Source organism: Leopardus geoffroyi, chromosome A1 (genome assembly GCF_018350155.1).
Source record: "Leopardus geoffroyi isolate Oge1 chromosome A1, O.geoffroyi_Oge1_pat1.0, whole genome shotgun sequence".
NCBI classification, from domain to species: Eukaryota; Metazoa; Chordata; class Mammalia; order Carnivora; family Felidae; genus Leopardus; species Leopardus geoffroyi.
Genome location: NC_059326.1, coordinates 114,844,707 through 114,872,504, shown reverse-complemented (window position 1 = coordinate 114,872,504; position 27,798 = coordinate 114,844,707). Strand labels below are relative to the sequence as shown.

General features: G+C 42.5%; 2 protein-coding genes across 8 annotated transcripts in view; one reads left to right on the top strand and one right to left on the bottom strand.

Annotated features, from left to right (window-relative positions):
- The window catches only part of CTNNA1 (catenin alpha 1), a 320,760-nt gene that overhangs the window by 173,134 nt on the left and 119,828 nt on the right, over positions 1 to 27,798 (bottom strand). The window contains exons 1-2 of one of the 5 annotated variants that reach the window (XM_045445213.1): positions 11,794 to 11,877; positions 10,854 to 10,886 (exon numbers count right to left, since the gene is read on the bottom strand). The exons of 1 other annotated variant lie outside the window; for it this stretch is intronic. In XM_045445213.1, the coding sequence (XP_045301169.1) occupies positions 10,854 to 10,866 (13 nt within the window). In that variant the 5' untranslated portion in view covers positions 10,867 to 10,886; positions 11,794 to 11,877. Of the gene's footprint in view, positions 1 to 10,853; positions 10,887 to 11,413; positions 11,513 to 11,793; positions 11,894 to 27,798 lie in introns of those variants that run through there. 3 more of the 5 variants (XM_045445224.1, XM_045445240.1, XM_045445231.1) reach the window with 3 other exon arrangements.
- Positions 11,886 to 27,301, top strand: LOC123580498 (extensin-like). 3 transcript variants are annotated; one of them, XM_045445317.1, is made up of 2 exons: positions 11,886 to 12,162; positions 27,025 to 27,301. In XM_045445317.1, the coding sequence occupies exons 1-2, from the start codon at positions 11,886 to 11,888 to the stop codon at positions 27,063 to 27,065; spliced, it is 318 nt and encodes a 105-aa protein (XP_045301273.1). In that variant the 3' UTR covers positions 27,066 to 27,301. The 3 variants fall into 3 exon arrangements, 2 of the variants coding, with proteins under 2 accessions (XP_045301273.1, XP_045301267.1); XM_045445311.1 differs by having other exon boundaries at positions 11,886 to 12,211; XR_006703333.1 differs by having other exon boundaries at positions 12,056 to 12,234.

Here is a 27,798-nt window from a genome sequence, read left to right as displayed (position 1 = left end):
AAACTTACAAGAAAACACAGGGTAAAAGTTTCATGACACTGGATTTGGCAATGACTTCCTGCATATAGCACCAAAGACACAGGTAACAAAAGAAAAAAATAGATAAATTGAACTTCATCAAAATGAAAACTTTTGTGTATCAACGGATACTATTACCAGAATCAAAAGGCAACCCAGAGAATGGAAGAAAGTATTTTCAAGTCATATGTGATAAGGGATTAATACTCAGAAAATAGAGAAAACTCCTAAAACTAAAAACCAAACAACAACCCAATGATGTGCAAAGGATCTGAATAGACATTTCTCCAGAGATATAGGGATGTCTAAAAAACACATGAAAGATATTCAACATCACCAATCATTAGGAAATGCAAATCAAAACTACAATGAGGGCGTGTGGGTCGCTTGGTTAAGCATCCGACCTCGGCTCAAGTCATGATCTCACAGTTTGTTAAGTTAGAGCCCCGCTTCAGGCTCTGTGCTGACAGCTCAGAGCCTGGAGCCTGGTTTGGATTCTGTGTCTCCCTCTCTCTCTGCCCCTCCCTTGCTCATGTTCTGTCTCTCAAAAATAAATAAACGTTAAAAAATTAAAAAAAAAAAACAAAACTACAATGTAATACCACCTCAAATTCATTAGGATGGCTACCTTAAAAAAAAAAGAAAAAAAGAAAATATCAAGTATTGGCAAAGATATAAAGAAATTAGAGCCCTTGGGCACTGCTGGTAGGAATGTAAAGTGGTAAGTTTGACAGTTCCTCAAAAAATTAAAAATAAATGTACCCTATAATCCAGCAAGTCCACTTCTGGGTATATCCAAAAGTGAAAGCAGGGTCTCCAAGAGATATTTGTACATTCATGTTCATAGCAGCATTCACAGTAGCTAAAATATGGAAGTAATCAGTCATCAAGAAATGAATGAATAAGCATAATGTGGTGTTTGTATATATACATACATATGATAAAATATTATTCAGCCTTAAAAAGGAAGGAAATTTTCACATGCTACCACATGAATGAATCTTGAGGATATTATGTTAATAAGTAAAACAAGACATACAGACATAGTATATGTTAATAAGTGAATTAGTTAATAAGTAAATAGTTAATAAGTAAAACAAGACATAAAGACAAATGCTACATGATTCTTTTATGAAGTACCAAGAGCAGTCAAAGAGACAAAGTAGAATAGTGGCTGCCAGAAACTGGAGTAAGAAAGAAATGGGGAGTTCATAATGTTGTTTAATAAAAATGGGGAGTTGTTTTACTTTTACAAGATAAAAAGATTTCTAGAAATGTATGGCGGTAAGGTTGCACTGCAACATAAATGTAATTAATATCACAGAACTGTAGGCTTAAAACTAGGGAAGAGTAAATTTTAGGGACAAATGGGTGGCTCAGTTAAGCATCCAACTCTTGATTTTAGCTCAGGGTTCTGAGATTGAGTCCTGCATGGGGCTCCCCACTTGGCATGGAGCCTGCTTGAGATTTTGTCTCTCCCTCGGCCCTCCCCCACGCTAGCTCTCTCTTACACACACGTGCACACAATCTCTATCTCTCTAAAAAAACACAAAAGGGCACCTGGGTGGCTCAATCCGTTGAGCGACCAACTCTTGATTTCAGCTCAGGTCACAAATGAGCCCACATCAGTCTCTCTCTCCCCTGTCAGCACACAGCCTGCCTGGGATTCTCGCTCTCAAAATAAATATTTAAACTAAATCATTAATCAATGGTAGCAAATTTTATTGAATTTTTTAATGTTTACTTTTGAGAGAGACAGAGTGAGAGCCAGGGGAGGGGTAGAGAGAGAGGAAGAAGACACAAAATCCAAAGCAAGCTCCAGGCTCTGAGCTGTCAGCAAAGAGCCCAACACAGGGCTCTAACTCACTGCGACATCAAGACCTGAGCCAAGGTCAGATGCTTAATCGACTGAGCCAACCAGGCACCCCATTGATAGTAAATTTTATGTTTATTCCACCACAACAAAAAATTTAAGGGAAAAAAAAAGGAAATTCTGACACATGCTACAACATGAATGAACCTTAAAAACATTGTATCAATATGTGAAATAAGCCAGACACAAAAGGACAAATATTGTATGGTTCCACTTTTATATGAAGTACCTAAAATAGGCAAATTCATAGAGACAGTAAGTAGAAGAGAGGTTATCAGAGGCTGGGTAGAGGGGAGGATGGGAAGTCAATGTCAAATACATACAAAGTTTCTGTTTCGGGTGACAAAAAAGTTCCGAAAATAGATAGTGATGATGGTTGCACATCATAAATGTATTTAAGGCCATTGAAGTATACACTTAACAACTATTAAAATGGGAAGTTTTATCTTATGTATGTTTAACTATAATTAAAAAAATATTTTAAGAGTAGCAAACCTTTTCCAAGTTAACCTCAAGAAATAATCAAAGATGGGGAGAAGATTGAGCTACACTAACACGGCTCTACAAGCAAACTAAATGTCTAATAGGGCTGATCAATAAGAACCTACAAAATGGAATAGTAGGCGATCATTAATATGCTATATCGGTACTGTGCAATTAATCATATATCATCAGTTCTAAACCATACATATTTCACATTTTTAAGCCTCTAACATCTGGATGGGTCTTACAATTGATGTCATTGTCTAGTATATTTGGTGGTGTTTCCTTTTTCAAAGGGATACATAAAATAAAGGTTAATTTTATCCTACTAATAGGGGAAATGTTCAAATTACGACAAATGAACAGTAGATTACAAAAGAAGACAAAGTAAAAACTAATTTTTATAAAAGTTATTGTCAATATACATACCCAAAAACAAAGATTAGAGGATGTACACCAAAACGTTACCAGTGTCTATCTTTAGGTGCTATGAGCTTTATTACAAAAAACTTTTTTAATAAGGGGCGCCTGGGTGGCTCAGCCAGTTAAGCGTCTGACTTCAACTTAGGTCATGATCTCGTGGTCCATGAGTTCAAGCCCAGCTTCGGGCTCTGTGCTGACAGCTCAGAGCCTGGAGCCTGCTTTGACTGGCTGTCTCCCTCTCTCTCTGCCCCTCCCTCACTCATGCTCTGTCTCTGTTTCTCAAAAATGAATAAACATTAAAAAAAAATTTTTTTTTAAACTTTAATAAACTGGATGTAAAACCATGCCTCCACCCCTTGGCACAATCCTATATATAGCATATGTATACCTACTATAACTAATTCAGTATTTGTTGAAGAGTATCTGCTATGGGTTTATAAATGAATCAGGGGCGCCTGGGTGGCTCAGTCGGTTAAGCATCCGTCTTCAACCATCTTTGACTCAGGTCATGAGCTTGGTTCTATGCTGACAGCTCAGAGCCTGGAGCCTCCTTTGCATTCTGCATCTCCCTTTCTCTGCCCCTCCCCCACTCATACTGTCTCATTGTCTCTCTCTCAAAAGTAAATAAACATTAAAAAAAAATTTTAGGGGCGCCTGGGTGGCGCAGTCGGTTAAGCGTCCGACTTCAGCCAGGTCACGATCTCGCGGTCCGTGAGTTCGAGCCCCGCATCAGGCTCTGGGCTGATGGCTCAGAGCCTGGAGCCTGTTTCCGATTCTGTGTCTCCCTCTCTCTCTGCCCCTCCCCCATTCATGCTCTGTCTCTCTCTCTCCCAAAAATAAATAAACGTTGAAAAAAAATTAAAAAAAAAAAATTTTAATTAAAAAAAATGAATCAGGTATCATAGGAGTCAAAGATTCAGAAGGATGTAATTACCCTGAAGGAGCTCGGCATCTACCAAAAGATTTTAAGGTCTAGAAGAGTCTTAAGGAAGGTAAACCTGCAATTTAATGCTATTTAAGTACTGAACTAGCTCACTAGTTTTACTTGAAGACAACCCACTTAATATGAATAAAAACATTTCCTGTTCAGGAATTAAATTTTATCATTTTATCACATTAGAAGTTTAAATAAATATACTTCATAAATTCTCTTATTCATTACACAGATAGCAAAGTTCAAACTCTAAGCTCTCCAGCTGGGACTTAAAAGATTAAAAACTCCTAAGGCAGGCTAGGTAGCTCAGCTGGTTGAGTGTCCAACTCCTGATTTCTCAGGTCCTGATCTCATGGTTCCTGACTTCAAAGCCCTGCATCCAGCTCTGCACTGGCAGCACACAGCCTAATTGTGATTCTCTCTTCCTTTCTCTCTGCCCCTCCCGTGCTTTCTCTCTCAAAATAAAAAAATAAATAAATAAACATTAAAAAAAAAAACCAAAACAGAACTCCTCCCTGGGGCACCTGGGTGGCTCAGGTCATGATCTCACCGTTCACAGCTCAGAGCCTGGAACCTGCTTTGGATTCTGTCTCCCTCTCCCTCTGCCCCTCCTGTGCTCACACACTGTCTAACGCCTAAAAACACGTTATCATCCTAATTCATGAGACAGACATAATCAATGACAAATCACCAATAGCAGGAAACACCCCACCCTACACATAAATCCTGAGTGTTCGTTATGACCATTTAAAAATTACATTAAAAAAAAATTTTCCCTACTTTCTCCTTGTTCACCATGTGCTCAATGTGCTGAAGGGTAAAGCAGCTACAATAGTAACTTAGTGCCTTCCCTCAAGATGTCCACAGTGTAGTTGAGGGGAGAAAAAAAGCATAAAAAGCTCCATGCTATGGGATTTGGCAATGATTTACATATGACACCAAAAGCACAAACAACAAAAGAAAAACCAGGTAAGCTGACCTTGATCAAAATGTAAAAGTTTCATGAATCAAAGGACATTATCAGCCCATAAACTTAGATAAAATATTTACAAATCATATACTGAAAAGTAATAAATATCCAGAATGTACACCCACTATTGGATATTTACCCAGAGAATATGAAAACACTAATTCAAAAAGATACATGCATCCTTATGTTTATTGCAATATTATTTACAATAGCCAAATTATGGAAGCAGCCCAAGTGCCCATCGATTGATGAATGGATGAAGTAGATGTGGGGTGTGTGTTACAACACACACACACACACACACACACACACACAATGGAATATTACTCGGCCATAAAAAAGAATGAAATCTTGCCATTTGCTACATGGATGGATCCAGAAAATATAATGCTAAGTGAAATGAATCAGAGAAAGACAAATACCATATGATTTGACTCATATGTACAATTTAACAAAACAAAGAAAAAAAAGACACAACCAAAAAACAGACACTTAACTATAAATGATGGCTACCAGGGGCGCCTGGGTGGCTCAGTCGGTTAAGCGTCCGACTTCAGCTCAGGTCACGATCTCGCGGTCCATGAGTTCGAGCCCCGCGTCGGGCTCTGGGCTGATGGCTCAGAGCCTGGAGCCTGCTTCCGATTCTGTGTCTCCCTCTCTCTCTGCCCCTCCCCCGCTCATCCTGTGTCTCTCTCTGTCTCAAAAATAAATAAATGTTAAAAAAAAAATTTTTTTTTTAAATTAAAAAATAAAAATAAATGATGGCTACCAGAGGGGAGGTGGGTGGGGGTGAGTGAAAAAGGTGAATTAAGGATACACTTATTATGATGAGCATTAAGTAATGCACAGAATTGTTGAATCACTACACTATATACCTGAAACTGTAACACTGTATGTTAACTATGCTGGAATTTTTTAAAAATCCAGAACACATAAAAAACTCCTATAACTCAAAAGGGGGGTAGGGAGCTAACAACCCAATTAAAACTCTTGCACAGAGATTTCCTCAAAGAAAATATACAAATGGATCATAAGCACATGAAAAGATGCTCAACATCACTTATCAGAGAAATGCAAATCAAAACTGCAAAGAAATATCACCTCACTTCCACTAGGATGGCTATTAAGAAAGAAAGAAAGAAAGAAAGAAAGAAAGAAAGAAAGAAAGAAAGAAAGAAAGGCGCCTGGGTGGCTCAATGGGTTATCGGCATTTTTTAATTTATTTTTTTTTAATTTACATCCAAATTAGTTAGCATATAGTGCAACAATGATTTCAGGAGTAGATTCCCTAATGCCCCTTACCTATTTAGCCCACCCCCCCCAAAACCCCTCCAGTAACCCTCTGTTTGTTCTCCATATTTAAGAGTCTCTTATGTTTTGTCCCTCTCCGTTTTTATATTATTTTTGTTTCCCTTCCCTTATGTTCATTTGTTTTATCCCTTAAAGTCGTCATATGTGTGAAGTCATATGATATTTGCCTTTCTCTGACTAATTTTACTTAGCGTAATACCCTCTAGTTCCATCCACGTAGTTGCAAATGGCAAGATGTCATTCTTTTTGATTGCCGAGTAATACTCCACTGTGTGTGTGTGTGTGTGTGTGTGTGTGTGTGTGTGTGTGTACACACACACCATATCTTCCTTATTCATTCATCCATTGATGCACATTGGGCTCTTTCCATACTTTGGCTGTTGTTGATAGTGCTGCTATAAAATTGGGGTGCATGTATCCCTTCAAAACAGAACACCTGTATCCCTTCGATAAATACCTAGTAGTGCAATTAGCTGGGTCGTAGGGTAGTTCTATTTTTAATGTTTTGAAGAACCTCCTCCAGAGTGGCTTCTCCAGCTTGCATTTCCACCAGCAATGCAAAAGACATCCTCTGTCTCCGCATCCTCGCCAACATCTGTTGTTGCCTGAGTTGTTAATGTTAGCCAGCCTGACAGGTGTAAGGTGGTATCTCACTGTGGTTTTGAAGCACTGACTCTTGATTTTGGCTCATGTCATTATCTCATAGTTCTTGAGATGAAGCCCCACAACAGGCCCCCCGCTGACAGGGCAGAGCCTGCTTGGAGTTCTCTCTCTCCCTCCTCTGCTCTCTGTTGCTCCCCAGCTCGCGTGCACATGCGCTCACTCTGTCTCTCTCTCATTAATAATAAAATTTTTAAAAAGAAAGAAAATAACAAGTGTTGGTGAAGATGTGTTATTAACAGCCAAAAAGTGCTAGCAACCGAAGTATCCATCAACAGATGAAGAGATAATGGAGTATCATTCTGCCTAAAAAAGAAAGGAAATTCTGACACATGCTACAACACAGGTGAACCCTGAAGGTATTATGCTAAGTAAAATAAACCAGTCACAAAAGAACAAAGACTGTAGTATTCCACCTACATGAGGTGCCTACAGTAATCAAATTCAAGAGAAGAAAAGTACAATGGTGGTTGTCAGGGGACTGAAGAAAGGCAAAATGGGGAGTTACTGTTTAACGAATATGAAGTTTCAGTATGGGAAAATGAAAAAAATTGCAGATATGGATCGCGGTGGTAAGTTCACAAAAACGTGAATATACTCAATGCCACCAGTATACATAAAAATAATTAAACGGTACATTTTGTTACATATATTTAACCACCAAAAAACACACAAAAAAAATACCAAAAAACAGGATAGTGAGAATGTCATAATCAGGGGCAAATTTTAGATTTCTCATCAATTAAAGATCATTTCAGCCATGATGAAAAATGTCTCAATGGTAAAACATGTTAATAAGCCTTCATAAATGGATGGCATTTGTGTCAGAGAAGGATGAGGCACTCTAGTATGAATGGCTGGCAGGTGCAGAGGACACATACGTCTACTGTAAGTAGAAAATTAATTTGAATTTACAGTAGAAAATAAATTTGAACAAGTTAAGTTAGGGCCAGAATTCAGAAGCCCTTGAATGCCAACCAGAGTCTGACCAGTTCAACAAGGCGATAGTAATAAGTTTCTCAAATGAATGTGAGTTCTGCTTAGGTATAAAGACTGAAAAGCTGGAGGGGAAGACAGGAAGACACTCAACTAACTATGGCAAACACTAATTAACACTATGACACTCAACTAACTATGGCAACTATAATGTTCCCAAATATCAGATTAAAAACTGAAATGAGCACAGAGACAGGTAGTGACTTCAAACTGACAAGAAGGGATTTCCAGAGTACTGGCTGGTAATTTACTGTTTCTTGGTCTGGATAGTGGATGTGATGGTCTTCGCTCAACTACTTCAATAAACAGGTACTCTTATGATTTGAGCGCTCTTCTACATGTATATCATACTTTTAGTTTTGTCAAAAATAAAAGCCTAGACCTCACTTCTAAGAAACCCCCAGTTGGGAGGAAGGCATACATAAAAATATTTACCAAACAGTATAAAAGATGCAACCACAGAATATGTACAAACGACCCAAGAAGCACTGAGTTCTAAGAGAAAACCAGAGGCAGTGACATCTAAGGTGGGTTTTAAAGAGTAAATGAGTTTGTCAGATGGATGAAAAAGAGAACAGTGCTCCAAGCAAAGGAAAAAATATGAAAAAGGCACCAAAGCAAACAATAATAGAACAATTTATCCAGAGAACAAGCAGTTTTGATAGTTCAAAGATAAGATAATCTAAACTACGGTGGAAGTAGAGAAAACAGAAAAAAGTAATTAATGTAAGATGAACATTGGATGGAGAAGATTTGATCTCTGATTAGATACGGGTAGAAAAGGAAGAAGAATGGAATGGAGATGGTTTTCAGTTTGCCATAATCAGACTACTGCCTCATCCATCACAGTTCCACCCACAAGCTAGACTCCAAGCTGAGAAGCCACTTTTTCCTCCTTCATTCAACAAGAATCTACTTTGCCCTCCAGGCAAGGTATCAGGTCAAATGCTAAGGTTATCAAGGGGCTCAGAAGCCCACTTCCTGGAGGAAAAAGCAAGCAGGGACATCAGTAATAAGGTACAATACAATGCAGGACACCTCCTGGTGAGAAGGTTTGCTACCAGAAAGGAAACGGCTAACTTGAGTCATGAGATATGACTAAAAGCTCATCGTGAAAGGGACAAAATACAATGGGAGCAGGGGTATCATTGAGGAAACAGTTACAGATAAGCTTACACCCCTACATCCAATCCATATTTAAGTCCTGTCTCATTTCCCCAAAATACAGCTCCCTTTATCCCCACCACCGCATTCCCACCATCTTCCTTGCTTAACTCCCTATTTTCATTTGTACACAAGGCTTCGAAGCACAAGCAGGATTGCTTTTCCTTTAAAAAATCAGATCATGAAAGGCGCCTGGGTGGCTCAGTGGGTTGAGCCTTGGACTTCTGCTCGGGTCACAATCTCGCCATTCATGGCTTCGGCCTATGCTGGGCTCAGCGCTGACAGTGTGGAGCCTGCTTGGGATTCTCTCTCCTTCCCGCTCTCTGCCCCTACCCCACTCACACTTCCCTCTCTCTCCCTCTCTCAAAAATAAATAAGGGAACCTCGGGGCGCTTGGGTGGCTCAGTCGGTTGGGCGTCCTACTTTGGCTCAGATCATGACCTCACAGTTCATGAGTTTAAGCCCCGCGTCAGGCTACATGCTGACAGGGCTCTATGCTGACATCACGGACAGAGCCTAGAGCTTGCTTTGGATTCTGTGTCTCCCTCTCGCTCAGCCCCGCCCTACTCGTACTCTGCCTCTCCCTCAAAAATAAACATTAAAAAAATTTTTTAAGTAAATAAATGAATAAACTTTAAAAAAAAAAACAAAAAAACAAAAAAACCAGATTATTAAACTCCCCACAATAGCTGCTTACAGCTCTTAGCATAAAATTCAAACATGTGACCTGGCATTCTGCAATCTCATGTGAGGCCTTCTCCCCACCCCAAAAGTTTTCAAGATATACAGGTCTTCTCTTAGGTCTCAAGCCACATGAAGTTCATTCCTATCTCAGGACCTTCAACACAAGCAGAGGACCGTGTTCCCTTGTCCAGATCTTCACCAGCACTACACAACACCACCCACAACAACCAGTCTGTCCGTCATGTCTCAGGCTATTACTTTCTCAAAAAAAATTCCAGGACACTACCAGTTACTGCTGATCTCCACATGTGGTTTAGGTTTCCAGAAAAGTGTCTCATTCTGGGCATGCTGAGGCTGAGAAGCCCCTAGGACACTCAGCTCTCTGGTGTACAAGTGACCATGTAGGTCAGGTGAGACATCCATGATAAGAAGAGAAGCTTGGACTTTAGTATCTAAGTTTGAAGACAGGGAGACTGTGAGAAGAGATTCTCACCGTGGAAAAGGCACCCCTGATCTCTCAATCACTGTCTGGAATGAAATGTTGATGATGGGTATGAAGGTGATGCCACGTCAATGGTGTGAAAAACTGAGACATGTTGGATAGAATCTCGGGCATGAGTAGACTGAGAAAAAAAAAAAAAAAAAACAACAACACACAACTGAAAAGAGCCAAAAATTTAAGGAAAACCAGAAGAGTTATGTCACAATTCCACAAACTCCTCTTTTATGTTTCCTCCACTGACAAAACCCTACTTATGTTTCATCCAGTTCAAACGCCATTCTCTTCCAGAAACCTTTCTGGACTTCTCCAAACAAAACTTATTAGCCCCCTCTCCATGCGTCCGCAAGTTTCTTTTATCGTTAGTAGTGTATAAAATTTGACCCATCCACAAGTACTGTTAGGGTCTGCCCTACACTACATCTAGGCTATATACCTTCCCTACGTTACACTGTCAGCTCTTGGGGGGGCACAGAGGACATCTTAAATCATCTGTGGGTCTGAAAGAAAAGTGGATAAAACAGTTATTTTTTAAAAGTTAAGAAGGATAAATAACTGGCGAGAGGCTATCGGTAATTTCTCCACTTTTAACATCTTATGAAACAAAATAACAATTAAATTTGTATAAATTATTTTAATTTATTTAATTAATAACAGTAATTTAACTTACATTTTCTTAAAGTAACATATACCTGTAGTGTCCTTTAAAAAGTCAGTGCCAAAAAAAAAAAAAAAAATATCCTCTCATGGAAATGCTTATCCTGTGGCAACAATACAATGATGTAACCGTTTCCTTCAACATATATACGATATGCCCTAAGTTTATTTGGAGACTTACCATATCTTAACATAATCTTCTAAACTGTAGATTCTGTACAAAACAAACACCAAAAAAGTGTTAGAGAGGCAGAAGGACATGAGGGTGTCTGCCAATCCTGGTTTGAGCCAACTGCCGCCTGCATTGTTGGGAAGCCATTCCTGCCAAGCCAGGGTCAGGCATTCGGTCCACATTTGTTCCAACAAGTGCTTCACACACGCACACTCCTTTAAAGTCCACAAGAAAGACTCCAACGCCACCCGTGAATACCAGAACTAACCAGAGAGAAGTACGTCCTATTAACCAGCACGAATAGACTGAGTAATTGCACAACAAAGGTTAACTTGGTACACGCCAAAAGTCCACTCGGGTGTGGCGCACCTTCCCAGCCAGACCCGGTCCGAGAAAGACAGCACTGCACTCTCACATTCGCCCCGGCCGCGCGTGCGGGAGCTCGGGCTCCGCAATCCTCACGTCCACCCGCCAGCCAAGTTTCGGAGGCGGGGGAGGAGGGTGCGACCACGGAAACCACAAACCACAATCACTTCACAGGAAAGCTCAACTCTCCGCCACTCCCGTACCGGAAACAGCGCGCAGCCTCCGCTCCACAAGGAGGGCGGCCGAGGGGGTCGGGCGCGCGCGCCGAGTCGGCCGCGACAAAGTTTAGAAACCGGGAGAAACTTTCCCGGGAGGAAACGGCGCGTCCGCGCGGGGGCTGCAGCTCGCTCCGCTCCAGCCACTGCGGCCCCTCAACTTCCCCAGCGCCAGGAAGAGGCGGCCCCGCCCGCTCGCCCCTCCAGGGCGCAGGCCGGGGCCCCGTAAGAGAAACCGGTCGGGCGCCGCACCGCAGCCCTTCAGAAGCCCGATTCAGGGCGGCGTCGCAGAGAAGACCGTGGCCGGCCCGCCCACAAGAGGAGCCCCTCAGCCCGGGTGCGGAGCCCGCGTCCGCCTGAAGAGTTACCTGCGGCGAGTGGGCGAGCGCAGGAAGAATTCCCGAGGCCCGAAGCCGACGGCCGCCGCTTTGTCTCCCTCCAGTCCGGCTCCGAAGAGGAAATGGGCAGCGCGGCGCCCCCGCCCCCCGCCCGCGGCCCCAGCCCCGCCCGCCCTTCCCGGCACCTCCCTCCGGCGCGCTCTTCCCGGCGCCTCCCGCCGTCGCCCCGCTTTCCAGGCCCTCGCTTTATGGGTGAGGTCCCGACGGAGAGACGTTGGCAACGCCGAGGCGGGACCCCCAGGAGGACCTCTTGCTCTCCGCCCTTACCCCTGAGTTACTTCATCCCAAGGCCCCAGTGGGCTTTCGGGCCGGGAGTGACACCCATCCCCGCTCGGAGAAGTAGGAGGAGCGGTGACTCCTGGAACAGCCCGCGAGCGGGGGAGGGCAGGTGAGTCACCGCTCCGCGCACAGGTGAGTCTCCCGGCGCTGCCCGCGCTGGCCCCACCCCCCAGCCGGTGGCTCAGGGACTGGGCGCGGCGACGCAGTCCTGTGGACGCTCCTCTGAGGAGTGCCACAGGTGCTCCCGAGTAACAGTCTTCCAGAAAAGTAGTCTAGGCCCACTCACTGATTTTACGGAAGGAAACTGGCCTCACAGCTTGAGGCGGAGTGGAACTAGAATCCGACTCCAGGGACCTTATAATGTGAGGTGGAAGTCCTCCTTGAAATCACCTAACTCATCCCCTCACTTGACAGATCCGGAAGCCAAGATCCCTCCAGTTGAAGGACAAGGAACATGTCACAGCAGAAACCCCTCTTGTGATTGCCCCCTGCACACACAGACACACACTTGATGGACCTGGCTTTTATCCCTACCCCTCAAGCCATTTAGGGAATGTTTATCCCCACCCTTCCTTATCTTCCTGGTGAATGCTCTAAAATAACTTCAAAATAAACAAAACAAAAAACAAACAAAACAATTACATATTCACTGTCAGCCTGATTAAAAAACAAAACAAAACAAAACAAAAAAAAACCTAAAGGTTTCAACTCCTTCATCCTGGGGTGAAGAACAAGGTTGATGTCAGTATTGGCCTAGAAATCCAAAATAATGCAAGACCCAATACCCACTGCAATCTTGGTGCTGAGCACTGAGTATGGTACTAGGGAGACTGCCCACAACATGTTTACCCTTTACTACTCACATCTCCTTCTCCCCCAGGGAATACAAACTCCTGGAAAACAAAACCTGTATTTCCTCCAACACCCCAGCTCAATGCTCATCCCCTAGACAGTGCCAAGTTAACATCTACAGGTGAATGTGCCCACGGTAATTCAAAGCACTCTGGGTTTCTGCTAGGTAAGAGATGTGGACAAGGCACAATAGAGGACCATGAAGGGAGAGAACAAACTTCAAAGAGAAAGAGAGACCTTAACAAGCCATTCTTGCCCCAATACACCCCATTCTCTTTCTGTCTTCAGAGTCTTTGCTCCTGTAGTCTCCCTTGCCTGGAATGCCATGGCTTCCCCCCACTACCACACTTGGCTACCTCAGAACATAGTAATCAATCAATAAATATCTGTTTGAACCAACAAGAGACAGTTAAGGGATTATACTCCATACCTTTGTATATCCATCACTTCACTCAGGAGCAGCTACTTAACTTGTGAGGCCCCTTGTTCAAAAATTATTAACAATTTCAAGACAGCAGAGTATTCATGAAGTCATTCTAAGCATAAGGCCCTACTATAGGTTTAATATTTATGTCCCCAAAAGTTCATATTTTGAAAACCTAGTGCCAAAACTCATGGTATTAGGAGAGGGACTTTGGGGAGGTGACTAGGTCATAAGGGTGGAGCCCTCTGGAATGGGATTAGTGCCCTTATAAAAGAGGCCCCAGAGACATCCCTTGCCCCTTCTGCCATGTGAGGACACAGCAAGAAGGCTCTATGAACCACAAAGAGAGGAAGAGAACTCTCACCAGAATGTTACCATGCTGATACCTTGATCTTGGACTTTCCAGTCCCCAGAACTATGAGAAAGAAATTTCTCAGTCTGTGGTATTTTGTTATAGCAGGGCAAAGGCCTTAAAGATGAAAGCGCAAGGGTTGTTTTGAGAAGAGAAGGGTCAGGTGACAAAACAGATATGCTAAGGGACTTGCAGTATGCCCTGTAAGCTAGGGGAGTCAGCTTTCTACCTCTGAGAAACCTTGAAAAGCTTACCAGGAAGACTTGAGCTTTCACCGTGTCCCAGGCACTTCCTTTGTGCCAGGTGGTGGGGGAGCCATGACACGATAGAAAATAAAACTACCCTGATGGTCTTCTCACACAACTTAAAATATAATGGAAGAGACAGCTATTAAAATAGGTAAAACTATAAAAAGAAAGTCAAGTGTGAAGATAGAAGAGAGATAGAAGTAGATATGAGGGGGAAATTAACCTAGGCTGGGTTCAGCGACCTGAGGAAGTGACCTTTATGTTATGACCCACGCCGGTCATACTTTAGCACTCACCTCTCTACCAAAATTGCTTTCATCAAGGTCTCTGATAACCTCCATGATGCCAAATCCAGTGGTCAGTCTCGTGCACAGTTGACTTTTACCATCATCAGTGCTTGATCACTCTCCTTCTTGACACACGATCTTCATTGGGCCTCCAGGACACTAGGTTCTGAGTTTCTTCAGCATCCCTAGCTGCAACTTCTTATTCTCCTTTGGAGATTCCTTCTAAATCCTCCCAACCTTTAAATGTTAGAGCAGCAGTTCTCAAAGTGCACTCCAAGGACTCCTGAGTCCCTTTTTTTTTTTTTTTTTGGGGGGGGGGCAAGTAGTAAGGTGAAAACTATTTTCATAATAATATTAGAATATCATTTGCCTTTTTCACTCCCAGTCTTTCATGGTGTACACTCTAGTGTTCCAGACGACATGATGTATCATATGGCATCACACAGAATGCAGAAGCAGATGGAGAATCCAGTTACCTTTTATTAAACCAGACAGTTAAAGAGATTTGCAAAAATGCAAATAATAATGACACTTCTCCCTAAATTTCCTTTTGTTTTCGACAACATTGTCATTTTGCTTTAAAAGATGTTATTGATGATAATGTAATAATACAGTAAACATTGACAGACAAAACTCACATAAACAAAAGCTCTTTGAGATCCTCAAAAAGTTTTAAGAGTGTAGAAGATTCTTGAGATCAAAAAGTTTAAGAACTGATGTTACAGTGTCCCAGGATCCATCCTTAGACCCTTTTGTCTGCCATAAACCCATTGGCGACCTCATCCAATCTTTTGGCATTAAATATGCTGACAATTCCAGGTTTATGATGCAACCTGAACCTTTCCCTTGAATTCTAACTCCCATATTCATTTCCCTACTTGATACCTCCATTTGGATACCTAGTAGGCATCTAGACATTTCACTTTATATGTCTATATGTCTAAAACTGATTTCCTGACAACTGTCCAAACCTGCTGATCCCACAGTTTTCTTCCTTTCATTAAATGGCAACTCCATTCTTCTAGTTGTTTAGGCCAAAAACCTTGGAATCATCCTTGACCATGTTCTTTTCCTCACACATTTTACATCTGATTACTCAACCAATCCTGTGCCTCTACCTTCAAAATGTAGTGTGTGTGTGTGTGTGTGTGTGTGTGTGTGTGTGTGTGTGTATTTTATACCATTTCCACTGTTAACATCCTGAATCAAGCCATCATTATCACTTACTTGAATTTCACAGAAGCCTCCTAACTGGTCTCCTTACTTTCGCCCTTGCCTCCCACAGTCTACTCTTATTTCAGCAGCTGGAGTGATTCTGTTAAAATATAAGTCCATACATGTCACTCCTACTCTGCCCAGAATCCTCCAATGGCTCCTATCCCACCCAGAGGAAAAGGCAAGGTCCTTATAAGGGCCTGCAGACCTTACCTGCTCCTACACATTTCTCTGACACACTGGCCTCTTTACTATTCCTGGAACCCATCAGGCAGGCTCTCCCCTTAGGGCCTTTGCTTTCTGCCTGGAATGCTCTCCTTCAAATAACTGCCTGACTCACACTCTCTCACCTCCCCCAGGTCTAGACTCAGCTGTCACTTTTTGAGGGAGGCCTCTTGGCCACCCTATTTAAAATTGCAACCATTTCCTCCAACATCCCCATCCCTCTTTCCTTGCTTTTTATTTCTCCTTAGAGTATATCACCATCTGACATATAAAGTCATACTTATATTTATATTTATATCTATATATTTATTTTTTAACTTATTGTTTTCTCCTGTTTTCCACCAGAATTTAAGCCTCATGAGGGTGAGAATTGTTGTCTATTTTATTCAGTGCTATGTCTTTGATGCCTAGAATAGTGCCTGGTACATAGCAGATCCCTCAATAAATATTTGTTGAATGAATGAAAGAATGAATAAGTGGGACCTTAAAAAAAGACAATGACAAAATGGATAGGGAGGGAAAGAAAGAGTTTGATTCTAGACCAAGGGACAAGGAACTTTGAAGGTCCTGAGTCCCATTACAGGAAAAGAAGTTCTCTGATTTAGGAGCTGGTGAGGTAAGCAGAGGCCAGACTGGAGAGGGCTTTTTAAGGCTTCACACTTTACTACGAGGGGAAGGGGACACTACAAAGGATTTTACACAAAGAGATAATATGATCTTATTTTGTTTTTAAAAAGTTTGCTTTGGAAGAAAGCAGATTGTAAAGCAGTGCACAAAATACCCTATTTATGTTTGAACAACATATACATATCCATTTTAATGCTCTTTTCTCATAGCTGCTAAGCCATTTAAAACATATCATCTGTTCAGAACCCTCCAGTTTGTCCTATCTCACTCAGAATAAAATCTACAAGATCTTGCCTAGCAACCTCAGACCCATCTTTGGCTTTTCCCCTACATCTTTCCCTACTGCCCTGTACTTTTCCATAACACATCAAGCACTTTCCTGCCTCATGACCTTTGCATTTCCAGTTCCTTATGCTTGGAATGGTCTTCCCCCCATAGCATTTTACCTCACCCCATGGTTTCATTTAGATCTCAAAGGTCTCCTTGTTCAAGCGGCATTCCCTAACTGCCCTTCATAAAATACCACTAGCACCCACTTCCCTCCCCTACCCTCTCCATTATATTTCGTATTTTTTAAAGATATTTTTAAATTTTAATTTATTTTTTTTTTTTGAGAGAGAGAGAGAGCACATGAGTGGGGGAGAGGGGCAAAGGGAGAAAAAGAGAGAATCTTAAGCAGGCTCCTTGATCAGTGTGGAGCCAGATGAGGGGCTCAGTTCCATGACCCTGGGATCATGACCTGAACTGAAATTGAGATTTGGACACCCCACCACTGAACCAGCCATGCGTCCTTCCATTTTATTTCTTTATCCTACTGTACTTCATAGCACTAGTCACCACCTAATACATTATATGAGTACTTATTTACTATCTGTCTTCTCCATTAGAATGTAAGTGTTGTTAAAGCAGGTAAATTTTTCTGTTCATTGTTGTGGTTCCAGCACCTAGAACTGTGCCTGGCAGATAAGAGGTTCTCAGTTGAATGAATGGTTACAAGTGTGTAACAATACACAGCAAAGTTTTGTGATTACATGCTGGGAGAGGAGTTAAGAGCACTTTTAGGTTTTCTGTATATAGAATAGTATATAAGGGTAGTGCATGGAAAAAAAGTGGATAGATTTGGGACCTATGCAAAAGGACAGAAGATCCTCAGTCTTGCCAGTAGATTGGATATGGAGCTTTCTGACTTGATCAGCTGAAGAAGTTATGGTGCCACTGACCCAGATGGAGAGCTCTGGACGTAAAGGAGGTACAGATAGCATGGAAAACAATGCAGACAAAGAGCTGTTTTCTGTCATGCTTAGTTTTAGTACCTACCAGACATCTAAGAAGAGATATCCTGTAGACAGCAGTATATCCAAATCTGAACTGAGGAAAGGCCGAGTGGAGATAGAGGTATGGGACTCATCTGCACCTGGAGAACGTGCAGAAAGAAAAGATGGAGGCCCAAGATCAACTTTTAAGAGAAAGAAGAGCTAGAACGGGACACCGAGTTCCCTTCTGCAGCCCCAGAGCCCTCCTTTTCCTTTCCTACATCATGATCTTGTCAATTTCCTGCGCCCTCTACTTGGAAATCTCTTTGCCCTAACTCTTCATCTTGCCTCCTTCTTTTTCTTTTTTTTTTTTTTAATTAAATATTTTATTTAGTGTCTGTATGCTGGATTTTTTAGATCACTTACACTGTTTTTTCCCCAATCTTTTCAGCCATTTTTAAAATATTTTATTCTTTTTGGAACAGTTTTAGGTTCATGACAAAATTGAGAGAGGTAGAGATTTCCCATATAGACCTTGTATCCACACATTCATAGCCTCCCCCATTATCAGTGTTCCCCACCAGAGTAGTACATTTGTTAAAACTGATGAGCCTATATTGACCCATCATAATCACCCAAAGCCAGTTTACATTACATTTGACTTTTGGTGTATATTCTACAGGTTGGACAAACGTGTAGTAACATGTATCTGTCATTATAATACTGTACAAAGTATTTTCACTGTCCTGAAAATCTGCTACGCTTTGCCTATTCATCCCTGCCTCTGCTTCTCATTCTTAAGGACCAATTTTGACATCGCCTGGTCAGAGAGGCCTTCCCTGACCACACCCCCACACCCCAGCCACTCTCTACCACATTACCTTATTTCTACTCTCTATAGCACTCATCCCTCTCTAGAATTGCCTTGTTTGTCTACTGGTTTATTTTCTGTCTCCTCCATTAGATTCTAAGTTTCATGAGGACAGGAATCTTTCTGACTTTTTCCACTTCTCTGCTTCTGCATAGTACCTGGAACATAAAATGCACTTTAAAAATATTTGCAGGGTCGCCTGGCTGGCTCAGTCAATAAAGCATATAACTCCTGATCTCATGGTCGTGAGTTTGAGCCCCTTGTTGGGTACAGAGATTATTTAAATAAATAAAACTTTACAAAATATATTGGCAGAAAGAATGAGTGGCCATAGATATGGGAGGAAAACCAAGTGGCAGTGAAGCCAAGAAATTGTTCACTAATGTCAATTGATGACATTTGGGTTGAGGCTTGCATTTAGTTAACCTTGCATTAAGGTTTCAACTTACTTCAGGTTGCTGAACATAGAGCGCATAATCATGAGAGTTAAACTACACTAAGAATGTAATAGAAAAACAATGAAAAGAATCAGCAAGGCTTTATGGAATATTCTAAAAAGTTACACAAAATAATGTCAACATGTCAATAAAAATGAACTATCAGAGATCATTTTGGAGACTCTCTACATTATGACAGTTTTGTTATTATTTATCTACATTGGACTGGTTAAATATCTTCACAGTTTGCAAAGCACTTTTCCAGGATATTATCTCATGGGAGGCACTTCACAACCCTTAAGGAAGGTAAAACCAAATGAGTGAAGTTCCAAACCTGATGAAGATGAGAACTGGCTTGGCAGCCTTGGAATGAAAATTTGGAAAATCTTTACCTCTTGTTGTGGCCGTGAAATAATGAACACACACACACACACACACACACACACACACACACACGACCACCACCAATATTAAGTCCCATAGAAGAGATCAAAGTGACTCTTGGCTTAACCTGAAGAAAGCTAACAAAGAAGGTCAGATTTGGACAAGAGTCAATAAAAACTAAAGGTAAAACCACTGTGTAGGACCACATGAGGGTCAAAGACAAATGAATGCCTGATGGCCCTGATTGCCTATTTCTCTCCAGACAGGTGGGGGGAAAGCAGTAAAGCCCTACCACCCTGGAAGCTTTGTCTATTATTCCTCATTTCTGTATAGCTCAGTAACTCACAACTCAGGCTGCACATCAGAATCACCTGGAGAGTTTTTGTTTGTTTTTTTAAGAGAGTGCAAGCACCAAATTGGGGAGAGGGGCAGAGGGAGAGAATCCTAAACTCCGCGCGGAGCCTGACACAGGGCTCAATCCCATGGCCCTGGGATCATGACCTGAGTTGAAACTAAGGGTTGGACACTTAACCAACTGAGCCACCCAGGTGCCACTGGAAATCTTTTTAAAATATGACACCTAGGGGGTGCCTGGGTGGCTCAGTCAGTTGAGCATCTGACTCTTGATTTCAGCTCATGAGCTCACAGTTCCTGAGATTGAGCCCTACATCAGGCTCTGGGTGACAGCGTGAAGCCTGCTTGGGATTCTCTCTCTCGTTCTCTCTGCCCTTGCCCCACTAGTGTTCACACAATCTCTCTCTCTCTCTCTCTCTTTCTCTTTCTCTCTCTCTCTCAAATAGGGTACCTGGGTGGCTCAGTCAGTTAAGTGTCTGTCTTTGGCTTAGGTCATGGTGTCACACTTCATGAGTTCAAGCCCCGCATCAGGCTTTATGCTGACAGCGCGGAGCCTGCTTGAGATTCTCTCTCTCCTCTCTCTGCCCCTACCCTGCTTGCATTCTCTGTCTCAAAATAAATAAATAAAACTTTCTTTTAAAAATTAAAATAAGGGGCGCCTGGGTGGCGCAGTCGGTTAAGCGTCCGACTTCAGCCAGGTCACGATCTCGCGGTCCGTGAGTTCGAGCCCCGCGTCGGGCTCTGGGCTGATGGCTCAGAGCCTGGAGCCTGTTTCTGAGTCTGTGTCTCCCTCTCTCTCTGCCCCTCCCCCGTTCATGCTCTGTCTCTCTCTGTCCCAAAAATAAATAAACGTTGAAAAAAAAAAAAAATTTTAAAAAAAAAAAATTAAAGTAAACTAAAAAAAAGCATCATTAAAGAAAATATATCATACCCAGGCACCACCACCAGAAGCAGGGATTCAACTCTTCCTAGGTAGGGACTAAGCAATTTTTAAATCTCCCAAGTTGATTCTAATATGCAGCCAGAGTTGAGAAAACACTGACAGCTATTCTAAGCCCAGACAGAAAACAAAGTCAAGTATACTTACAACTCACTCATTAATTCATTTGCTCATACAATAATAATTACTTTAGGGGCACCTGACTGACTCAGTAAGTAGAGCATGCAACTCTTGATCTCAGGGTCGTCAGTTCAAGCCCCACATGGAGCGTAGAGATTACTTAAATAAAACATAAAAAAATTATTTTAAGACTCCAAAACTGAAAATAATAATAGCTCATAGCTAACAAGTCTTTGGTATATGCCAAACTTTGTGCTAAGAACTTCATGTGTCACCCAAGCCTCTCAACAATCCTGAAACGGTTACTACTGTTTTCCTCATTCTATGGATGAGAAAACATAGACTCAGGTCACACTGGGAATATGTGACAGTGCTAGGACCCAAATCCCCCAGAATCCAGAACCAGACTCTTAACGAACCCCACTTAGCCTCTGAATATCAATGCCTTGTAAAAACTTTGTTGAAAAGCCAAATTCAAACAGTTTTCATGTCAAGACTACATCATGATGGAAATAATTTAAATTCCAGGTTCTTAAGCTGTATGCATTTTGTCTTTTTGCATAGCTCCAATTTGACAAATGGGGCTGGCTGGGGTCTTGGGGGTGGGGGGAGGCCAAGAGCTCACTTGTCTCTCTTAGATTGTTTTTTTTTTTTTTTAATGTTCTTATTTTTGAGAGAGAGAGAGAGAGAGAGAGAGAGCGCCGCACGCATGCATACGAAGACAGGTGGAGGAGGGACAGACAGAGGGGGACAGAGGATCAGAAGCGGGCTCTGTGCCGACAGGAGAGAGGCTGATGTGGGGCTTGAACCCACAAACCAGGAGATCATGACCTGAGCCAAAGTCACACTCTCAACCATCTGAGCCATCCAGGTGCCTCCACTGGGTTAAGTTTTAAATAAAAAAATCAGGGCGCCTGGGTGGCTCAGTTGGTTAAGTGTCCAACTTCAGCTCAGGCCATGATCTAACGGTTCATGAGTTCGAGCCCCGCGAGTTCGGGCTCTGTGCTGACGGCTTGAAGCCTGCTTTGGATTCTGTGTCTCACTCTCTCTCTCTACCCCTCCCACTCATGCTCTGTCTCTCTGTCTCTGTCTCTGTCTCTCTCTCTAAAAAGTAAACATGAGGGGCGCCTGGGTGGCGCAGTCGGTTAAGCGTCCGACTTCAGCCAGGTCACGATCTCGCGGTCCGTGAGTTCGAGCCCCGCGTCGGGCTCTGGGCTGATGGCTCAGAGCCTGGAGCCTGTTTCCGATTCTGTGTCTCCCTCTCTCTCTGCCCCTCCCCCGTTCATGCTCTGTCTCTCTCTGTCCCAAAAATAAATAAACGTTGAAAAAAAAAAAAAAAAAAAAAATTTAAAAAAAAAAAAAAAAAAAAAAAAAAAAAAGTAAACATGAAAAAAAATTTTAATAAATAAAATAAAAACATCAAACTAAGGCCCTTGACACTTATAACACATGTGTAAGGTTCTCTTTATTCATGCTATTCATCTTCCCTGCAGAAAGTAAAATCAAGATTTAGTTCTTAAAATCAGTCAGCAGTGGGTGTTCATGATTCTCTCCTCTCTGATATGATCAAAGATGTGTACACAAAAACAAACACTTCCCTCCCCTTTTGTGCTCATATTTTTGTTCATGACAATGGAAAAGGGAACTTGAAAGGAAAAAAGTTAAAGACTGTGACAACGAAGCAAAATTTTATCTAAAAATAAGTCTTTTAAAAAGGGGAGGGAATGGAGGAGTGGGGATGGGCTTTATTCTTCTCTTGAAGAGTATCAGTGGGCTTTATTATGAAAACCTGGTTCTTTGTATTCACTATTCTAAAAATTCTTTTTTTGTCTGGCATTTTTAGATTTTCATCGGAGTATGAAAAGTGCGATCAAAATAAGAATTGTTGCATTGTAGCATAAATGGAATTAAACTATTACACTTTAGATCTCAGATGTATTGGTGAATGAGTCATGTGTCTCCATTCATTGCTTCTGTTGCCTGACAACAATTTTTCTAGATTCTAAGAAACTTTGAGGAAAATAAAATCCACTGGAACAAAGCAGAGAGATACATATGCCAGGAATCTTTACATGCTCCTGTAGTTCTGCATACAAGCATCCTGCATACAGGAGAACTTAAAATGGAAGCCAAGTCAGCCTTTGCTTTTTGTTTACCCAGAATGAATCTGATTCTGGGTTGACTGGACTCTACTGGGCTGAGTAGGCCATGGGATTCCCGGACTACAGGAGCTCCCAGTGGAGCATGGCAAACCTACAATCTGGACTGGTTCTTACCGGTCTGGCTTCTTTAATCACAATAAATCACTCTTCCATCTGCCTAGGAGCCTGGCAGAAACGTGCCCCTCTATCACTGAAGACAATTATCATATTCATTTGTCCATTCATTTGTTCAATCAACAAATATTTCAGAGCACCTATTATATGACACACATTGTACTAGACCCTGGAGATACAGTAGTGAGCAGCCCTCATGAAATTTACATTCTAGAAAAGGAGAAAGACAGTAAGGTAACAATTAAATGGACAATATGATTTCAAATAGAGTAAATATTAAGAGTGATGTGGAAGAAGCATGCTCATTTAGATAGGTCAGGAAAGGCCTCACTAAAAAGATGGTGTTTGAGCTGAGACTTGAATGACCAGAAGAGCATGGTGATGGAGCCAAATGTCCCAGAGGAGGAAACTGCATGTGCAAAAGCCCCAGGATGGGAATAAGCATGGCATATTCAAGGAAGAAAAGGAAGGCCATTGTACTGAGGGGTAGTAAATGAGGAAAAGAGTAGCACTAGATAAGGCCACAAAAGTAGGCAGGAGCCAAATCAGTGGAAGGCTCTGTAGGTGACAGTAAGGAGTTTGGATTATCCTTTTAAAGCAGCAGGAGGCTCCCAGGGGATTAAGAATTGGAGTGAAAATGATCTGATTTGTATTTTTAATTATTTTTTTAAGTTTATTTATTTATTTTGAGTGAGAGAGCGAGAGCAAGAGAGAGAGAGAGAAGGGGAAGATACAGAGGGAGAGAGAGAATCCCACGCAGACTCCGCACCAGTGGGGAGCTTGATCCCACAAAATGTGAAATCATGACCTGAGCCCAAGAGTCAGAAGCGCAACCAAGTGAGCCACCCAGGTGCCCCTGATTTGCATTTTTAAAAGGTCACTTTGAGGTGCCTGGCTGGCTCATCCAATAGAGAATACAACTCTTGATCTAGGGTCATGAGTTCAAGCCCCACATTGGGAATGGAGCCTATATCATTAAAAATAAATAGTAAATAAATAAATAAATAGTCACTTTGTTGTATTAAGAATGGAGTGTAAGAGAACATAAGTGAATGCCTATCATCATTCATTCATCTATTCATATATTCAGAATATTTTTGGGGTGCCTAATTGCCAGGCAATGTGCCAAGCACTGGAAATCATGGTGACAAAAGCATTATTCCTCCCCTCAAGGAGCTTACAAGACCATTGGAGAGACACAGGAGTACATAGTCTCTTATAATGAGCTAAGTGCTGTGCTGGGAATAATCTCCATGTGACATGGGAACCCAGAAGAATTCATTCATTCATTCATTTAGTAAATACTTATGTGCCCAGGTCTTAAGATACAATGGTGAACTAAACAGACAAGGCACGTATCCCCATGGTGTTTACAGATTAGTGGAGGAGATACATCAATTAAACACACAGACCTATCATTACCCATTGTGATATGACCTATGGAAGACAAATGATGTGACTGTATAGGAGGGGAGCCTGGTATAGTCCGGGAGGGCTCAGGAACCCTGAAGCATGAGCTGCAGCTATGTATTTTAAGTAGAAATTTTAGGTAGAAAAGGAGACGAAGATTGTCAATTATACCTCAATAAAGCTGGGGAAAGAGTAGGGAGAGAGTACTGTGGGCCAGCCCCAGCTAGGTGGATTGGGAAACACTGTCTGACATCTAAGCTGAGTCCTGAAGGATGAGTAGAAGTTAGCCAGGTGAGGGGAGTTAGAGGGGGGAAGAGAAGGCATTCCAGGACGATAGAACGGCCTATGCAAAGACATGGAGGCAACAGAAAACACACCAGATTCTGGAAAAAAGCCAAGTGTTCAATATGGCTGGGCTGTATAGTAGTAAGGCACAGCAAGATTAAAGAGAATGGAGAGGTAAAGCAGGATTAGAATCTTTTGAACTTCATTCTGAGGGCAGCAGAAAACTGCTAAAGGACTTTAAGCAGGAGAAAGACCAGGCCCAATGAAGTATTAGGAACTTCTCTGGACACACAGAGAAAACTGGCTGTGCCCTCACAACCTGCCATACTTTATCTAGAAGAGATCTTACTGAAAGTAGGTGTTAGGCTTTCATGGAAATCCCTCTTCAGGCTTTCTGAGCTGAGGGAGGGCTAGTTTAGCAAATGAGTTTGGCCACCCTATTTGGCCACTCTATTACTGCCTCTTCCCACTGTCCACAGCCCAGCACAGGACCAGCAGGATTAATGAATTCAAAAGACATCTGCTGGTTGTGCTGAGCAACAACTTATCTGGGTCTCCATAACTGGGCACACCAGGGAACCCAGTTTCCTCTAGCCTCATGGGCCATAATGTGGTGGACAGAGCAAGGGCCCTTCAGATATCAATGGTTTATTTCTTTCATTAATTTGCTTAAGGTGAGGTTATGGACAACCCTCCCCCCACCACACACACACCCAGACTAGTATCATTTGCACTCAGCATTTTGCTTTCATCTTGAACTTCCAGCCAAACATCTAGCTCTCTAGACCAAAGCCATTTTAGCCTGGTAGTGGGCAATGTCTTCTGATTGCTCTGCCCTCCAAGGGGTCTTTAGATTCAGGGGTGGGGAGAAGGTGTCCTGTGTCTCCTTGAGACTAAGGCCCAGGACACCAGGGTGAGATTTCCAAAATGTTGCCTAGGTGCATCCTTCCTGCCTCAGATGGCTTCCCATTGTTATAGGATAAAATCTAAACAATTTAGCCCAGCCTACGGGGCCCTTGGGAACACCCCCTTCCATGAGCTGTCCCCCTGCCTAGAGGGCCCTTTCCCCAGATATCCCTGTGGTGGTACCTTCTTATCATTTGAGTCTCAAATTAAATGGTACCTTCTCAATTTGGCCTCCCTGACAACCCACTCTAAGCTGGATAGTCACTCTCTATCTCATCATCCCACTGTATTTTCTTCATAGCATATGTCACCATCTAAAATTAGTTGTTTATCTACTTGCTGATTGTTGGTCTTCTCCCTCTAGGATGTGGTCTGACAGCTTGGCTCTTGTCTGCTGCTTGGTTCTTGTTCACTGTTTCATCCCCAGTATCTAGAACAATGTCTGGCACATAGTGGTGCTGAATGAATGAACAGTCCTGGCTTATCTTCATCCTACTCCATCCCTGCAGTGTTCCCTAAGCTTTGGAGGGATGGAGGTGGGTGGAGGTCTTCAGACCTGCCTTGCTAATGATAGCCCCTAATGCCTACAACCTGGAACGAGTTTCCTCCCTTCCTGGCCACCAATCTCCTCACTTCCACACTTATTTTCCCTTTTCTTCCAAATGCTGAAATCCTCCTAGATTTTCAATCCTGGTACATACCTTTGTCAAGGCACTGTTACTGTATTGCAGTGAGACATTTACCTCTATTTGCCCCCACGTGCCCACGTTTGTGAACTCCTAAAGGCAGGCATTCATTTACCTCCTTCTCTCTAGTACACAAGACAGTAATCAGCACACAGTAGGCACTTCACGAATGTTTGTTGACTGACTACGTAGGAAAATGTGGTTCAGAGAAACATGGATAAGGAAGCCATGGTAGGAGGGGTTGTCACAAATCTAGACCTACAGCAGAGAGGCACCCTCTTCCCTATGGACCAAACCAGGAGAATAATACCACATTAAATTGTGATAATGCAGAGCAAAAGGGGGTGGGTATATCCCAAAAGACCCTGCCTCTCGTCATTCATGGACTCCCATGGATAGGAGTACAGGAGAATGCTCACTATCAACTCTTGCAGGATTAAACAAAGAGGCCCAGAAAAGTGACAGCTAAAGTTTGCACAGTGCTTCCCACCCCTCCAAGCATGTCCTCAAACTTTATCTCACTATGGCCTATGGGGAAGAGAAGTAATTTTTATCCTATCAGTGAGACTCAGAGAGGTCCAGCAGCCTGCCCAAGGAGTGAGTTGCTCTATTAGCAGTGCCTTTATTCTGCTATTTGGGAGCTCTTAACATGCTCATCCAAGATTTAGTTGCTAAGCTCCTAGGACGTGTGTGTAATTATTGTTGTCTAAAATACAGAACAGCAGAATGTGTAATTAGGTGCTTTTAATAAAGCCTTTTGGATGATGCAGATGCTGATGCTGATGATGCTGAAGATGATGGCAATTTTTGATAATGATGACGATGAAGATGCTATCCTTGAAGACAAGGACCAGGAGGGAGCCCTTCTCTCAGAATGGAGCCAGAGCCAGCACCACGGGCAAAGGGCTGATCAGGATGCAGCACTGCCTAGCATGTGATCTGAACTGGAGTTAGGCCACCTGTGACCTCCTCAGGGCTCCATTCTAATTGTTTGTGTGGCCTCACCAAGTGTCAATTTCCTCACCTCTAAATGGAAAGATTACCTGACTCTCATGGTTGTCAGGAGGCTCTTTGGAAGTAATCAAACAGGCTTATTATCACCGAGCCTTTATCACAGTAAATGCTTTGTGGTTATACTAGCAAATTCTTACAAACAGCATACTTTAGGACAGGTAATGTTCTAAGCACTTTATATATATTAGCTCATTTATGTAACACACTATAAGGTAGGAATGAACATCATCACCTCTGTTTAATAGAGAAACTAAGGCACACACCGGGAAGTAGAATAATTTGACGATGATCACAGAGCCAGAAAGTGCCAGACCTGGGTGTTGGACCAGGTGTGAGTCCAGAGGCATCACACAGCCATGGTGACCATGGAGACACACTGCTCAGATCTTCCTTTGAAAGAACTGTTGCGGTGGACAGAGTTGGGCCACCTTGAGACTCATCACAGCAGCCACACCAAGGCCTTGCTTGTTCTGGGCCACTCTCAGCCTCTGACCCACAGCAGGGGTGCCAGAGCCGGGCCATTCCTGCCC

Excerpts from the sequence above, each read along its gene's own strand:
- LOC123580498 (XM_045445311.1), top strand. The coding sequence starts at position 11,886 with ATGGGCAGCGCGGCGCCCCCGCCCCCCGCCCGCGGCCCCAGCCCCGCC.